Source organism: Lycorma delicatula, chromosome 1 (assembly GCF_047948215.1).
Source record: "Lycorma delicatula isolate Av1 chromosome 1, ASM4794821v1, whole genome shotgun sequence".
Lineage (NCBI taxonomy): Eukaryota > Metazoa > Arthropoda > Insecta > Hemiptera > Fulgoridae > Lycorma > Lycorma delicatula.
In genome coordinates, this window is record NC_134455.1 from 270,429,136 (window position 1) to 270,446,815 (window position 17,680).

General features: G+C 30.2%; 1 protein-coding gene across 4 annotated transcripts in view; it reads left to right on the forward strand.

Moving 5' to 3' along the window:
* The window catches only part of SCAR (wiskott-Aldrich syndrome protein family member 3 SCAR), a 76,777-nt gene that overhangs the window by 35,943 nt on the left and 23,154 nt on the right, over positions 1-17,680 (forward strand). For 3 of the 4 annotated variants that reach the window (XM_075377336.1, XM_075377362.1, XM_075377345.1), the window contains exons 4-6: positions 8,973-9,087; positions 14,091-14,240; positions 15,714-15,874. In XM_075377336.1, coding sequence (XP_075233451.1) covers positions 8,973-9,087; positions 14,091-14,240; positions 15,714-15,874 — 426 coding nt within the window. The remainder of the gene's footprint in view (positions 1-8,972; positions 9,088-14,090; positions 14,241-15,713; positions 15,875-17,680) is intronic. The other variant, XM_075377354.1, reaches the window with a different exon arrangement.

Here is a 17,680-nt window from a genome sequence, read left to right on the forward strand (position 1 = left end):
TTTACTTGAATTAAAACTTGTAGGTATGAAATACCTACAAAAGAATGAACCCTTATTTCACTTTCCATACTATATTAATTTTTTGTGTTAATTGTATAATTCATGAATTACTACAAGAAACCAGTATAAACTAAATAACTATATATATACTTTTTGAACACTGCATTATTTTGCATTATTTAATTTCAGGAAGTTCTTTTGAGAGAATGTGGAACTGTCATAGATATCTCTAAGAAATCAGTTATAAGTCAGATTACTCTGCTAAGTATTTCTCTATTAACTAATAGAGGTAACAAAGCAATTAAGAACAAGTTCATAATAAAACAGAAAATATATTGTTCGGCACATTTTCTTATAAAAAATTGTAGAAAAATGATTGGGATATTTTGATTTATAAATTTTAATATGTAAAAGATTTCTAATAAAAGAAATCACTAATATTACCACTGGATGGTTGTGAACTTAAGCCGCCAGGTGGTCCATAATTCGGCATGTTAACCACTACACCATCTGGATGACCATTGTAATGTAGCTGCCAGTTGGTCGTTGCATATACAGATACAAGGTCTGTTGAGAAAGTAATGTCACCAAGACTACAAGCATGAAAAAAAATTTTCTGTGTAAAATTTAGAGTTAACGGTTGTCCTGGGTGGTATAAACTCACGGTGGACGATCCACCTAATGTCAGAAAACAGATGAGCAGAGTCTTTATCTTTGATTTGTTCATTCGAACCTTCTTGGGGGGAGGGGACGCCGAGGTGTGCCACTCGGCACTGTACCTCTGTTTCGGGTTCTGGAATATCCACATTTCATCACCTGAGATTACATTGTCCAATAAGTGAGGATAATTTTCACATACTTCCAAAATGTCTTGACAAATTTCCACCCTGCAAGATTTTTGATCATCGGTAAAATTTTTTTTTATTTAACCTCCAGATCCACCGTTAGGCATTCTTCAGAGGATGAAGATGAATGATTTGTAGCATGTGTGAAAATGCCATGCCTGACCAGGAATCGAACCCAAGACCTCCAAATGAAAGGCCAAGACGGTACCACTCGTGCCATGGAGGCTGGCCTGGTCAAAATTCGTGGGACAAGCTTTGTGCACACTTTAATCATGTGTAAATTTTTGTCACAATCTCGTGGACAATAGTTTTTGGATTATTTAACATGTCAGCTATTAAACGAACACTCATTCAACGGTCTGTTTGCAAAAGTTCTTTCATACGAGACATTTGAGGAGGTTATCAGGCGTCCAGCCAGTTGCTTGACAATAAAATGTATGACATTACTTCCCGGATAGATCTTGTGTGTATGTGTATATTATTATTATTATTATAATGGAGCATATATGAAGAGTTTAGATTCAAAACAAGTTATATCTATTTTATTATATTTTCATGAGGAGCAGAAAACTTACCCTACAAAATGGTCAAAGAAAAATTTTTTAAACAATTAGTTAAATTATTATCGTAAGAGTTTTAATTCAAATTTTGAGACTGAAAAAGTAATAGCCTACAATGTAATGCTAATTTAAATTTTGGATTTAACTTGTTTTGACTTAAATTTTGGATATAACTTTTTTCTAACAAAATATTTTTTAGGTAAAAATTGTTATAAATTATTTTGAATAAATTGTTAGCTAGTTGATAAAAAATATGAAACTTAAACAGGATACAGTACAAGTTTACTTACTTGAAAGTTTGAAGAAACACTGCAAAAAAAGAAAAATGGAAAAATCATAGTCCTTTCATTTGAAATAGCAAGAACAAAATTTGCTACAGTAGTTACAAGAAATAACACTAAACAAAATTAAACAAATAAATCTCATTCCTAAATGTTAAGAAAAAACACCAGTGAATAGAGTAACAGTTCAAAGCCGAATCTGCTGCTGATGATTCATAAAACAGTGACAACGTAATATTTTGTAAAACTGGATAGAAGGATCACTGTCAGTATCTAAGCCCAATTTATTGAAAAGGTTTTTCACGAATTTTCAGTTCTGGTGTTGGCCTTGTTGTTTCACTAGCAGGTGGTACAACACTCTGGTATGTTGAGACTGTGGTTTTAAAAGTTATACGGCTTTTGTCTTATTACATGAATAGTATTGTTCATTACGTACTTCAATACTGACGTTATTCTGTAATTTTTGAAAAACAATCCTCTGCCAATGAGGAAAGTGGTTTATAGAACTTATATCTAGATTTCCATTCATTTACTTGCCAGTTAACAGGATAGGTAAATAGTGAGTTGATGTGTTTTCTGAACACACTGTGATAATCTTCAGGAAGGATTATAGTTTATACTGATTTGACATCGTTTTGAATCCTTCCAAACAATGTCGCGTGGCCTCTTATAAGGTAAAGCATAGTGATGGATGTGATAGTGCTTGGGCAGCTTGAAAACCCAAGACTGAATCATTGTTAGCATTAAATAATTTTTATTTTGCCTACCATATCCATCACAAGCAAATAAAATTGATTAATATTTTCCAAATTTTCAAGTTTAGGTACATTTACCAAATAATGACACTACTAGAGATTTCATTTGCTCCTCTTTCGGACTGATTTTCTGCCCATGAATACGAATAATTTTTATTGTTTGAAACATCACAAAATTGCTAAATTGTACAGGCTTATTTGATGAAAATAGTATGATGCCTCTTGTATTGCAAGTTTAGGCAAAACTTGCACTTGGAGATCAAATGCAACCACAAGTGTATTTGAATCTTCACTTCTGCTTCTAATGATTTTGTAAAATGTTTTGTTTCATTTTTTGTGTAAATAGAGGTTAGTTTTAAATCTTATCACCTTCCTTTGCTCTTGCATTTTTAATTTAGTTACAAAGAAATTCACATGTATAAACATCCACTCTAGGGTTATTAAATCATCCTATATTAAACTCAGAATTAAATATTCCAGAAAACACAGAAAAATTAATTAGCAAAGACTCTTGTACACAACCATTGTACATCTTATGAAGATGGCGAATACCTTTCAGCTCTGATGACAGAGCGATTTGTACACTTTTATTGCGACCATAATGGCTTTCTCTGGCTTGTAGATTATTGAAGTAGAACCTTACTCTGTCTTTCGTGAGGAAATTTTGTCTTTTACCATATCACCTCTGTAGTTTCCTTAGCTGGTGGGCCTGCTGTAAAATAATGCTTTACAATACCAGTAATTCTGGTTTTTCCAAAGGGTGTCACTACATCTTCAAATAACTGACGACATACAAGTCATTTCTTTCCTTGTTGGGTATTGAAGTAAAACTCAGCAGACTGATTTCTGTATCTTTTAGATCCATCAAAAGTTCTATGTCTGACTGTAGCCTGTACTTATGTATTTAGCAAGGTAAAATTATCCTGATCTATTTTAGATCTGTTTGTAATCTAATCTGTTTCTGGATCAATCCATTTGAAGTGACTCAAGGGTGGTTGCTTGACCAATTCAAAAAAAAATTGAAACTTACCCACTTGTTTCCTACATGTGTCAGGACCTTAAAAAATGTAGTTTTGAGGTCCTGACACCTTAAATTTTTTATTTAAGCAGTTTACCTGTGACTGCTTTTTTTGTTACGGTGTGGACACCTATTTTTGTGATTGATAGATTTACAGAAAAATCTAACTACAAAACTATTGGTCCTAGAAGGATGAAACAAAAAGCAATTTTTTTCATATTTTCTCAAGGTAAAAGAGTGATCCAGTGGTTTGTTTACCTATCTCTCTTTCCATGAGAAGATTACCAATAAAGTTTAATATGAAAAACGGTGGAATTTCACTTTTGGTAATTTTTTTCATGAAGCAGGGATTGTATACACAGTTTGAATTATTTTTTTATAAGTAGGTATATGTTAGTAGTTTTACCATAAATAATATTAATACTGATATACTTACCTATAAATTTTTATGAATTTTTGAAAACTAATCTTTTTAAAAAAATTCAAATTTTGGCTTCAAATAACTCTTGATTTTGATAAAAAATTTCAAAATTTGTACAACTTGCAGCGTTATGGCACTGCAAGATGTGTAGATGCTTATGAAAAAAAAATATATATGTGTTCTGTACTGTACTAATGAAAAAGTTATAACCTCTCAAAAATTATGAAAAGTCTGTTAAAAGCAATACAATTTTAACTCATTAAATAAGTGCTCCAAGGGGGTTTTTTGTCAAAAATATTTTTATTGTATATTTCTAAAATATTTTTTACTCCTGTTTTTATTTTATATGTAAAGTAATTATTTTGCTTTTTTTTCTGTATTGTAATTGTTATAATTTTAAATATAATGTTTAATTATACAATATGTTTAAAAATAATTAGCGTAATATTTAATGCATATTTAAATGGAGCTGTAGCGTATAATTTAATTCAGTGATGACAGATAATGGGGAAGATCCACAGCAAACTAAATTTCAATAAAATTGATCTAGCAGTTTTGGAGATTTTTGAGCCATAAAATTTTATACGTAGGTCTTTATATATAAAGAAACCCCAATTTAAATGAATGGTATTTTCGTACTCCTCACATCTCAAAACTTAAAGAAAATTCATTTTCACCCCCACTCCCACCATGTGACTGAAATTAATACCAAACTTTTCTTTGAAAACTTTGTAACAAAAAAAATAAAAGGTAATTTCACTTTAGTACTTAAATTTTACAGTAACCCAGAATGTAATCTGATTTGAAGGTAAGTGGTGTGGTGTTGTCCAAAAAAATCACTTTTGAAGTTTGAATTGTTTTGAACACACGATACCAATATAACATGAAATTAAAAAAAAAAAATTAAAGCAATATTATTTTCAAAAATCATTGTAGCGGTGCAACATCCTTCTTTCTTAACTAAAACGGAAGATCTACTTTTCTGACACACTTAATGCAACAGGGTTTTTTAGCTACCAACAACATCCTGTCATGTTATACTATCATAAGATAATTGTATTTACTGTACTATTAGCAGTGCCAGTAGTACTTCAGACATTCCCAGGTAGACTTCTGTGCACTATGTGTCTACAGTTTTTCTAAAATTTAATTACTGATTTGATAGCATAAATTAAATGACCATTTTCATCAACAATGCAGTTAATATTTATTATTAATTGTACACTTAGTGTTTACTCACTGCATATCTTCAACTGCTCTTCTATCCAATTTTGTGATAATAAAACAGGCAAAAAATGTCAAATACTCGTTTTTCTTTATGAATAATGTTCAAAAAGGTAATAAGTTATCTTTTTCAGGAGTTCACTCCTTTTCAACCCCTGCCATCCTGAACCGAATTTAATTGACAATATCTATCTGGTTGTTGAGTTCAATGTAGAAGAACATCTTAAATACTGTAAAAAATGTTGACAAGAGAAAAAGTAATATATGAACATGTAAATAAAAAAACCTGTAGAAAAATATTTCCTATAACAGACATGTGTAGTAATAGCTTATCAATTCATGAATTAGATTTCATGAATTGATGAAGACTTGCAAAAAATCATTCCTCTTAATATAAGAAGCAAAAATGATTATCAAGATTGTCAGTTTACAGTTATTTTATAATAAATGGTACTATTTAGTCAAAGAAGTAAACTAATAATTTAAAAACCAATAATTCTATTAATTACAATAGAGGGCGTAAAATATTGTAAAAAGTAGTTAAATTTATATATTACTAGCATACCCTGTTGCGACTTCGCCCACAATATAGATGTAGCTTCACTCGCAATGCTTTTAAGATAAACAAAAAATGTATTACAGACCCAAATCTAGCATCCCCATTGCGGCTTTGCATCACAATCAGAGGGACATGGCTCGCTTTGCTCTCCCTTCCTCTTTCTGTTTCTTCCCTTTCCCCCTTTTTTTTAACCATTTACCTTTCCCATTCCTCTTTTATTTTTTCTCTTTTCCATTCCCCTTCCCCTTTTTCCATTCCCCTTCTTCCTTTTTTACCCCCTTTCCTTTTACCTTTTTCAATTTTTCCTTTATTTCCCTTTCTCTCTTCTTCCCCAGTTTTCTATGAATTTCGGTATAGGTTCATTTTGCCACTAAGCAGAAATCATGGTAAAATTCTTTGTTATTCCTAATTTTAAAATGTGTCTTTTTCAGACACATGTTTATTATGAACTTTTTATTATTTTAAACAGAAATACAGCTGTAAAATTTAACAGCATTCTTCTGGAGCACTCACACACTCATGCTGTCGTTCTGCGCGCTCACACGATGTATTAATATTACTTATTTGACAGATGTAATGAATTACTTCATTTCCATGCTTTACACTTTTAATCTCAACCAATTTTTTTTGCATCTGATATCTTCAATTATTTGCTTTACATATTCTAACTTTTTTATTTTTAATTAAATTTATTTAATCCCCTTCCTCTCTCTTCTTTTCTTTTTTTCCTTTCCATTACCTTTTCCTGTTTTTCCTTTTCCCCTTTTTTCATTTTCCCCTTCTTCCCTTTTACCTTTTTTTATTTTTCCCTATTTCCCTTTTCTGATTTTTCCCTTTCTCCCTTCTTCTTCATGCGTAAATTGGTCCAGTAGTTTTTTTTAGTTTGTAGCGGACACACATATTGGAAAGATTGCAATGGAATCGTAAAATATTTAGTATAGCATATGTTACTGTTATGTCCAACAGATAGTGCTGTTAACATGAAATGTAGTTTTTTATCAATTTGAACCCCTTAAAATCAAAATTTCACAAAATCCTTTGTTAATGCTCACCTACTTAAAGATACAAAGGTACCCTGAAAATTTCAAGTCCCTACCTATAATAGTTTTGGTTGTACGTTGATTATGAGTCAGTGAATCAGACAGGACATTCTCGTTTATATAAGAGATGATTGGAGAAGACATGTAGAAGTCATATTTTATGACTGCTATGTTTGTAAATTTTGTTAGTAAAGTAGTTTCACTCTCAAGTTCTCAAAGGAGGTAAATTTCCAGAAAACCTACAATGATTACCCAAATCAATGGGTTCAGTGAACCCTGTACAAAAAGCATTTGTCATAAACAGTATGATTTTATTAAATCATTTAATTCTTTTGTTGGAAAAGCTGCAAGATGAAGTAAGGAAAACTCCTGTATAACATTTTTAAAACATTCTTTTAAAATTTGCTTTAATTTTCATTGCTTGATTTTCTTTTCTATATTTCATTTTGAATATGTAAATTAAAAACAGTTACACCAAAAGGAAGTGAATTTAATTTTTTGTCTTATTACTTTTTTGTAAAGTCCATTCGGAGTATGTAATATAAATTAAAAATTATTGTACATCAAAAGAGGCTCTGGGGCCCATTAGTAACTATTTCAAGTGAAGAAATAGCACACATCACTATGATTTAAATTTTTTAATTACTAAGTCCAGTTAAAATGAATTTGTTCATAAGTTTTATTAAAATAATCATTAAGAAAATTACCACAATTTAAATAAAGCTGATGAAGTAAAACCCCATTTATATAGTTTTTAGTTTCATATAAAATGCTAGAACATAGGAAAATTAAATATGTATCTTAGCAATTATTTGCAGGACTTTTTTATATGTACAGTACACAGACACTGTTTAATGTGAAACATTAAAAAATGTTTCACAATATGAACATTTTGACATTATTAAATTTTCTGTTATGTCTTATATTTTGGGCCAGTTTACTTGATCCAATAAATGCACAGTAATTTAACACAGTAATATAAACCCACATATTAATTTTATTCAAATTCTCTGTACACAGTAAACTCATTATTAACCATATTTCTAAATCAGAGGAATGCTTCTATAAGTATAAATTAATGAAAGTGTTGTACATGGTGGTTGAGTTATAATTATTTACACTGAGTATTATAAATTGTTTTATATATAATTCTTATAGTTTTTAAATACATATTTTATAGTAAACATTGCAGAACTTGTCTATATTGATTGCTCTTAGAATTAATCAAGTGTCACTTTAAACAAGTGCCACTAAACAGATATATCATACATTTTATGATTAAAGGGAGAAACCATTTTTCAGCTATTTCTTATGTTGATCTCATTCTCTCAAGATTCATACTTCAAATTATTTTTTATTATTATTATAAATATTTATTATAACTTAGAAAGAAATGTTAAGTCTCTTAATAGTTGTAAGTATGGAATTTCCTATCATGTCAGCCATTTTATGTTATGGCTGACATGATAGGAAATTTTGTTTTTCACAAACAAAAAACAAAATTTATGTTTGCATTTGAATGTATAAGATTAAAGAATAAAAAAAAAACAGTTGAATCCAGTATAAAAAATGAGAATGTAGAAACAGAATCTTCTTTAAGTTTGATAAAAAGATAATATTAAAATTGATATAAAACTTTAATTTAAAAATGCCGTTTTACTTTGTTAAATTAACTATAATTGAATTTGTAAAATTGCTTGTAAACATTTTGAATATGATTACAGTTTAAGTAATGCTGGCTTGTTTAAATTAAAATTTTATTATCTAGACTCATGAAATTTTAAATATGTAATTTCTTTTATCAAAATAATCATGGAAGAAGTACCTTGAAAAAATTTAATGTATCATTAAGATCAGAAAATTTACTGCATTGGTGAAATACATACATTTGGGATGGGAAATATTATTCTATGTGTATTGTTATAACACTTGTAAGTATTAACAAGATTATTAATTTGATTACTTTTACTGAAATGTTATAAAAATCAAGCCACAGATCAGTTCTGTTAACTGCATTTGCATTCTTTTAGCTCAAAGCTGCATGAAAATACAGAATGAAAGTTTTGTAGTATATGAAAAATGCTGTGCCTGACCAGGATTCAAACCCAGAACTTTACAAATGAAAGGAAAACCAAATTTGTTGAAATAAAATAAAAAATTAATTGCCTTTTTAGGAAGATTTCAGAAGAATTATTTTACATCTGATTTTTTTTGTGTTTTAGTTGATAACATGTTTGTAGATAATTATATCTTTAATTTTGTTCCTTAGGGAGGATGGTAAAGATGGGCTTAAGTTTTACACAGATCCAGATTATTTCTTTGATTTATGGCGTCAAGAAATGCTAAAAGACACTGAAAGAATGATGCACGATAGAGGGAAAAAGGTATATATAATTTTGCTTGAATTTCTACTCTGCTTTTTTTCTGTTACCAAATTTACCAAAAAAAAATTAACCAAATTTACAAACTACATTTCTTATCATCATGATCTGGTATTCTGCCTGGTGCCAGATCCCTTACGCCAACGCTGTCTCCATCCATTTCTTTCTCAAGTCTTCTCCTTTGCACCCTTGTATTTTTCAATCTTCATCTCATTATTAGCTTCATTCTTCTTCCTTACTCCCTTTCTTCTACAGACTCTCCAATGCAGTTGTCAAGATTCCACTTCCTCTAACCACACCTAATCATCTTTTCTTTTCTTTTGTCATCTTCCTAGTCATCTTCTTTCATGAATTTCCCACGTAAGTGTACTTCATCTTTCTTCTTTAATCCTATTTATTACTTCTTCACTAACCATTTTATTTTTTTCATACCCACATTTCAAAAGTCTCAATCAATCCAGTTTCTGAGCATCCCATGCTGCTTCACTCTTCCATATCCATATTACAAGACTCAATACATAACATTTGGGTAACTGATCAATCCATGTCAGGTGTCAAGTCACCCAATGGTGGTAGCATAACCATTTTTGATTTTTGTAATTTTTTGTTCATTCATTCTCCATATTTAGTTTTTTTTTTTTTTACTTTGTGCTAAGTTAAATTTTACAATGCCCCATACACCATTTTGTAACATTGTGGTTTTCCAGTGTCTTGGAAACTAACAGATTTAGAGACTTGAAACAAAAACCATTGTATTTTACACAAAAATTACTGCATATTAAGTTATGTGCATCATACTCCTATTTTGTACAGTTATGCTCTAAAATAACCTTTGAACCAGAGCATCTAGAATGCAGAAATTTCAATTTTTGCACAACTACATAAGTTCTAATATTTTAATGTTTAATACCACTTCTTAACATAGTTCTAGAGACCCTGTATATGAATTTTGAAGTCTGATGTCCTCTTTCTTTATTTTTTATAAAAGATCAAAAGTGCAGGATTTTTCAAAATTACTGTAAGTAAACAAGATACTCTAGTTATAATATGTCTGAAAATTAAAACAGGAAAGTATCATTTTTTCCTTCAAGAAAACCGGATCTTATACTTTTAAACAATTAAATTTCCAAGAATTATACCATTTGTTTCAAAATGAATATCAGGGTTTTAAAGCTATGTAATATTTTTGAAGTTTCACATACGTAGATTAATTATATATGAAATGAAAAAGCAACTCAAACAGTTTTAGCTGTGTCCAAGCTCATAAGTTGTTTGAAAGCACTAATAGCTATTTTTTAATAGCTTATTTTTTTTTAGTTTGCGAAGTGTGAATCTGTAATTACCATTCAACATGCATTTCCTTTGAAATTCTTTTGTGATTCCCCAAATGACAATAACATTCGTAGATGGTATAAACAATGTGAAACCACTGACTGTATCTGTAAAGCAAAGAATGCAGGATGACCTAGTGTGTCTGAAGACAATGTTGAATGTGTAGAGTGTCGTTTGTGTGTATTCCTACTAAATCCGTTTGGAAGGCTAGCCACGAATTAGCAATTCCAGTGACATCTTTGTGGAGGGTTTTAAGGAAACGCCTACAACTCCGTGACAATGAAAACTTTCTTTATAATTTCATATTCAGTGACAAATCAACATTTCATGTTAATGGAAAAGAAATTATTCATAATGTGTATTTCTGGGGATCAGAAATTCCTCACAAAATATTGCAGTGTGAACGAAATTTTGCAAAACTAGATGTTTTTTTGCCGTATTCTAACAGCAAGTTTACGGGCTGTTATTTTTTTTGGAAGCAAGGTCAACTGCAATGCAAATCATAGAACTTTATTTAGCAGCGAGATGGTGCACCTCCTCACTGGCATAACACTGAATGTGATTGGTTGAATGAAATTCTCCCTGACCACTGGATTGGTCACCGGGGACCAGAAGACAGGGCCCCCATGCAATTTTTTTGTTTGAGGGTTTGTGAAGGATCAAGTGTGTGTGCATGCCACTGTTACCAGCTGACCTACCCAACTTGAGACAAATTGCTGAAGTAGCTAAATTATCAATTACTTCAGACTTGCTGATTAAAGTGTGAGATGAACTCTCCTGTCAGCTGGATGTGTGCCATGTGATGAATGGCCACACGGCCACATTGAACACTAATAGGAAAAAATGTGTGAGTTGCTCTTTCATTTCATATATAATTCATCAATGAAAATATATAAATTTAAAATCCTGATATTCACCTTGAAACACGCGGTATTTCTGTTTAGCCATAGTTAATTTGATAAAAGTTCATAATTTAAAAAAATATATGTAGGCCTAAGTTAACCGATAAGAAAATGTTTGAAATAATGGTACATGATGATGAGAATGTAGACTCCAAATAATCTTGACACATATTTAATGGTACGTACTGAATCTCTGTATTACAAAAAGTTAATGACACTTTAATGTGATCAGTACAATTTGTTTTAACATCATTGTGAAATTTCATTGTCAGTTGCTGTCATCAATTCTAAAGGAGTGAGTTTCCTGATTTAAAAACTAAATTTAGGGAAAATTAATTGTTAAATTTCCAAATTAAGAGAAACAGGAGAAAATGGTAACCAATAATTTATTCAGAATTAAGTTGGAAAAAAGTGTATCTATCGCTGTTGTTTTTTATTTACTATTTTTATAAAGAAACTGCAATAAAAAATCTCAAGGAAAAATTCAATTATTTAGTAAAAACTCAAGGACAGAAGAAATGTATAAACACATTTTTTTTCATCTTAAACTAAAAATTACTTTTAAAATACTTAATATTTGGACATTTCTTTAAATAAAGAGGTCATAAACAGCACAAGAAAAGCAAGCTTTCTTGCCAAAATTAGCTATCATCAAACACAGATTTTGAAATTAATGAAAAAAGATATTTTAAACATCTGTGTGGAACTATGTGCTTATTGATAATGAAAAGTGGTACTAGATAAAGTTCTACCCACTTACTAGAATAGACTAATTCAGTTGCATTTCTAAGAATTGTTATTCAATACTTGTGTAGCAGGCTCTGTTCTGATTTCAGAATGGATACATGAAGAGATACAATAGGAAAGTTAGTTAAAACCGAGTTATTTTTATCTTTAAAGCAAAATAAGGGAATTAAGATCTTAATTGAAATTATTATATGTAAAAACATACCTGTCTGTGACCCTAAAATATTCTGTAAGCATAATAATATACAAATATCCAGAAAATTTGCAAAATTTTATTAAAGTGATTTATGAAGAAGGGTGATATTTAAATTATAATCTTTTCATTGAGATTAAAATAGAAATACTGAAGAAGTTAAATAAAACCCTATATGTCAGATGAAATCGACATCATTTATGATAAGGTGAAGTTTTTAAAATTTGTTGTCAGTAATTTAAAATCTTTAGAGAGAAATTTTGTAACAATGTTAATAATTAGTTTTTTCTCTTTAAAAGTATTATCACAGGTAATATTTTAGTTAATAGTATGAGGACTATTCAGAAAGTAAAGGAACGTTTCCACCTGATGCCGCCAGGCGCACGCCAATCGCATATATATATGGGTGTGCTCGTGCTCGGCACCTCAGTCAGCGTCCAGCCGTGACAACAGGAACATCTCCACACTGCCCGTTTTTTTAATATATAAATTTGAAATGTGTGCTGCAATCAAAAATCCCACCAGTTGTGAGGTGTGGTCTGTGATTCGTTTTTTGTTCATCGGGAACTGTGTGAAGTGTACGGGACCAACGTAATGAGTGAAAGTACTGTCAGGAAGTGGTGCATTCAGTTTAAAAATGGCCGAACAAACGTTCACGATAAAGAGAAGAGTGGACGTCCGAGCATTGTGACTCACGATCTGGTCTCCAAAGTTGACGAAAACATTAGTGAAAACCGCCGTTTCACAATAACAGCTTTCTCTATGTTTCCCACAAAAGTTTCACGGACTTTATTGTTTGAAATTGTTTCACAGAAGCTAGGCTACCACAAATTTTGTGCAAGATGGGTGTGTCACTGAGTGGTTGAGATCACAGGCGGCAGAATTCTATGACACAGGAATTTCAAAACTTCTCCACCGCTATGATAAGTGCCTGAATTTGTATGGCATTATGTTGAAAAGTAGTATTTTAGTCCCTCTTTCACATGTATATAATAAAAAGTTTTTCTTATACTTGGTTTTTTAAAATTCCAAAACATTCCTTACTTTCTGAATAGCCCTCGTATTTTGTGTGCTGTTAATTTATAAACTATGAGCTAGTAAAAATTAATCATACAGTGACAAAATGTTTAAGGTATCACTTAAATAGGTCACGGGTGGTTCAGAGGTTTAAATCTCCTGGCTGTACAGAAAGTTGCAGTTCTTGGCCTGGTCAAATTTTATATTTTATTGCAGTTACTTTTCTTAGTGATGTTTCCTAGCCATTGTTCGGTTCCATTTTAACACTCATTAATCAAAATTAATGCCCAAAGAATCAAAAAGCCTCATATGGTAATTCTAGAATGAGTATGTACTTATTATACGTACTATACATAGTCTTTATAACTGACCATTGCCCCTAGTTCATTACTAGTTCATTTAAGGACAAACATTGGTTAGTTCAAACAATTTTAAGAGTTTTTGTCATTTCTAAGTTTGTTCTTTAGAGAAACTTGTTTGATCTTTAATTGGTTGAACGAAGTGATAATCAGTTAACAATAATGTTGGTGTACTTGTAATATTTAAAATAAAAAAAAGATAGGTAGATTTTTAAAGATTTGAATTTAATAAAAATATAGCATGGCTTTTTTTTAAAAATAATTCATGTTGTATCATAAAATTATTCTTTATTCAACTGCAGATTTCCATCATGTATTTCATGATATAAAGACATTGTACATTTTCCAATTTCTTCTAACATTGGTAATGCCCATCAGTAATTGGAATTAAAAAATCCTTCTTGTTGAAAGTTTTCTTGTTTTCTAATCCCTTTTTATTTATTTTTTTTTTCATAGCCACATAGACCAAGAGGAACAGAAGGGGGAGGTGGAAGACATAAAAAACGAGTTCGTCAGCCACATAATACCAGGGAAAGACAGAGACAGATCGCTGTTGGTCATGGGGAATATATAATGCCTCAATCAATAGCGTACCGCACTCCTCAGGTATTTCACTGAAAAACACATTTGCATTTTGCTAAAATTTAAAAAATATCTAAAAATAATTTTAAATGGTTAAAAATTTATTGTAAAGAACCAGTTTTAAGTAATTTTTTTTTATGGAGTATGTTGTTGCAGACTGTTAAAGCCAGTACATCCTTGGTTTTATCTAGTTGGTCCCATGGTCAACATATAGAATATATTTCCTATCCAGTGGCTTCATAAAATCCATTGCTTCAGCAGTGTCTGAAGTGCTTTTCAGAACTACATGATTTTCACAAATTGTAAAAAATATAATCAAACCATTTAGAGAGATTATTTAAAATAACTCATCTTAAATTATATTGTAAAGTACTTTATAGATAAAGTATGCACATAATGAAAATCTAATGACATTGATTTAATTAGTTACAAATTCTTCATAATTGACATACCAGACATTGGCAGGCCTAATCCTGCTAAATTCTCCTTTCTGAGGATAGACCTAGTACATCCTCAGTTTTATTTAATGCAGGTTCTTTGTGTAACTTAAACTTCCCTATCTGGTGGATGCGCGTAAAGCCTGTTTGAAGTGCTTTCAGAGCAAAATGAAAATTTTTAGATTATAAATAATGTAATGAACTACTTAAAAAATTTATATGAATAATTTGTTAGATTATTATGTTAAATATTTTAATATCTTTTGAAGTGAATCATGTGATGCTTGTGCAGTTGAAGAAATCAATTTAATATTTAATTTATTTATATAATGATCTGCACCGGATTTATGGAATATTTGTCTTGTGAATGATGTAATGCTGAACGTTTGCTTCTTTAAAATTTACAGATTATTTACTTGTTGAGTGATATGTTTAGTAGGCAGGATGAATGAAAGTGTGTGTTAATGGTTTCAAACTTGCTACTCTGTTACTCCTGAGTGACATAGACTAAAGATTCTTTTTTGACTAATATTTACATCCAAAGTTATAGTGAAATAAGGATTTTTCTCCTGAAGTATTGAAATATTCTGAATATCTCAGGCAGTTAGTGAAAACAATCATAAAAGCTGTTAGGGATTTACCTGGTCACTGGTAGAGCTGTGCCTTATGGAGTAGATTAAGTTAGCATCAGTAAATAGTAAATTTTAAGTTAAGTAGTAACTTTAGTAAAACTTTTTAAAGTAATAAGTTTAAAATAAATTAAGTAGTAGCTTTTAATGTGTGTGTATATTTATATATATATGTAGAAATTCTGGCACCATTTGAAACTGCTGTAGCAGTCAGCATAAATGATTTACATATACACTAAATTGCTGCAAAGTTTGTGTTCAGGCTGATAGTTCAAATTAGATTGTGTTCACTAGAATTGGAACAGCAGAGGTGATAGATTACTGTTTCACAAGGGGGATGATACAAAGGATAGCAATTGAAAAATAAAAATCAACTTTTTTTACATGCATAGTTTCTAACGTTAATTTTATTATTTTATATATATATTTAGCAGGTATATAATACAACCGAAGAACAGTTAATGGGAGCAGTAATGAATGATGGAAGACCTTCTCGTCCTAACAGTATCGAACTTCGACGTTCCTATCCTGAACAAGTTGATGGAATTTACAGTCCAAGAAATGTACACAGTCCAACTGAAATGCATTACAGGTAACAATTTATTTTCTTTAAAAATTAAAATGCATTTGCCAAACTTAGAAATTTAAATACGAAAGGTTGACTGATGACTATGATGTAAGACTTGAAGTTTTGTTATTTTCATTTCCTTTTTGATTGAATACTTTGTGACTTCTAATATTATTTATTACATTAATAAAACTTTTAAAGTTATATTAGTATATTAGTTATTCTCATATATTCTTATATGCTATACATATCAATCGATAATCTGTATCTGAAGACAGATCTGCAAATACCACTACATTATTGAATGTTTGTCATTAAGGTATATATTTCTTTTAATATAAATATTTGTTAGCATATTTAATTGTGATCCATATTATTGAAAAGATGGAAGGCTCTAAATTGGTGCAGGAACCAAAATATTAGCAGAAAAGTTACAAGATCCCAGGAGTGTGATTGTATTCCCACATCCCAAGAGATCACAGGAGAATAAGAAACATTTTTAGTTATACAAATTTAATAATCTTGGTCTACAGCCTAAAGAAAAGGAATCCTATTAATAGCTCAATGCTATTTGGTTGATTTCTGATTTCAAGCATAAGTACAGCATCTTAAATTAACGTTAACAATACTTATGCTTTGTAATCTTAACATTTTTTTCTTTTTTTTATCTCAAGAAAGTTGACTTATCAGAGAAAGAAAGAAGCAGAAAGAAAGAAAAAAGACCGAAGAAGTTAAAATTTTAATTGATAAACAAGATGTGCATAATGGCTATTGTCCCCTGGTTAAGAGTCATGAAGTTTGAGGATTGCATGAAATTAGAAAAAGACTGTTCATATCGGACATATAATTGCTCAATAACAGTACAAACTGTAGTGTACGGATAGGAGACTGTGTTTTTTACCTGTGCTCTTTGGAAAGAAATCACGTATAACTGTATTTTAAGAGATTATGATATGTGAATGACTTAAAATCATTCAAAAACAAAACAGTAGTTAGTGTTGCAGCATACAAATTCAGGTTGATGTATTCACTGGGATGGTCATATACTGTGTTTTTGTTTTTTGTTTTTTTTTTTAAATAGGCAGGACATTTTGGTAATTAAATTCCCACTTCATAGTAGGGTCATTCCATATCAATTCAAGCATACTCTCTCACCCACTATCTCATATTTTGATGAAAAAACTTAGCTTGTTTGTTCTACATATAGAGGTAAGTAAACACACCAAATTTCAACTCTCTACCTCATTTCATTGTCATGTTATGGCCATTAAAAGTTATGAGGTTTTCACGTTTTGTTAGTCAGATGTTACAAGAGAGAAAGCATCTGTAAATATTAAATAATTTGTCATTTGTTTATTTTTCATCCAATCGTGAAATTTTCAAGTTATGCCCCCTAAACTATGTGGATTCTAGAGAAAAATGTTATATTCTTCTGAATGTAACGATTTTGGCACAAAATCTTTTGCATCTAAGATTTAAAAAAATGAAAATATGGTTTAGCGTTAAATTCAATATCTCAAGAAGGAAAAGAGATAATCATAAAATATTTTTTTCCTAAATAATCCTTATGAAATGGACTAAAATATAAATAAATAAAATTTTGGAGGTTTTTAATCTTTGAGCAAAGCATTGTAGGGCTTCCTTTGATCTTGGTTGTTGATTTGTGTCACTCAGGAAATAATTTTTGTTTTAAAAAAACTTTATTTTTGACAACTAGGCATTATATTTAAACACAATTTATAATATTAACTAATAATCAATTATTCCATCATTTTAACAATTTTAATAATAGAATAAAATTTACCATCGAAATTAAAAGTAATAAAACAT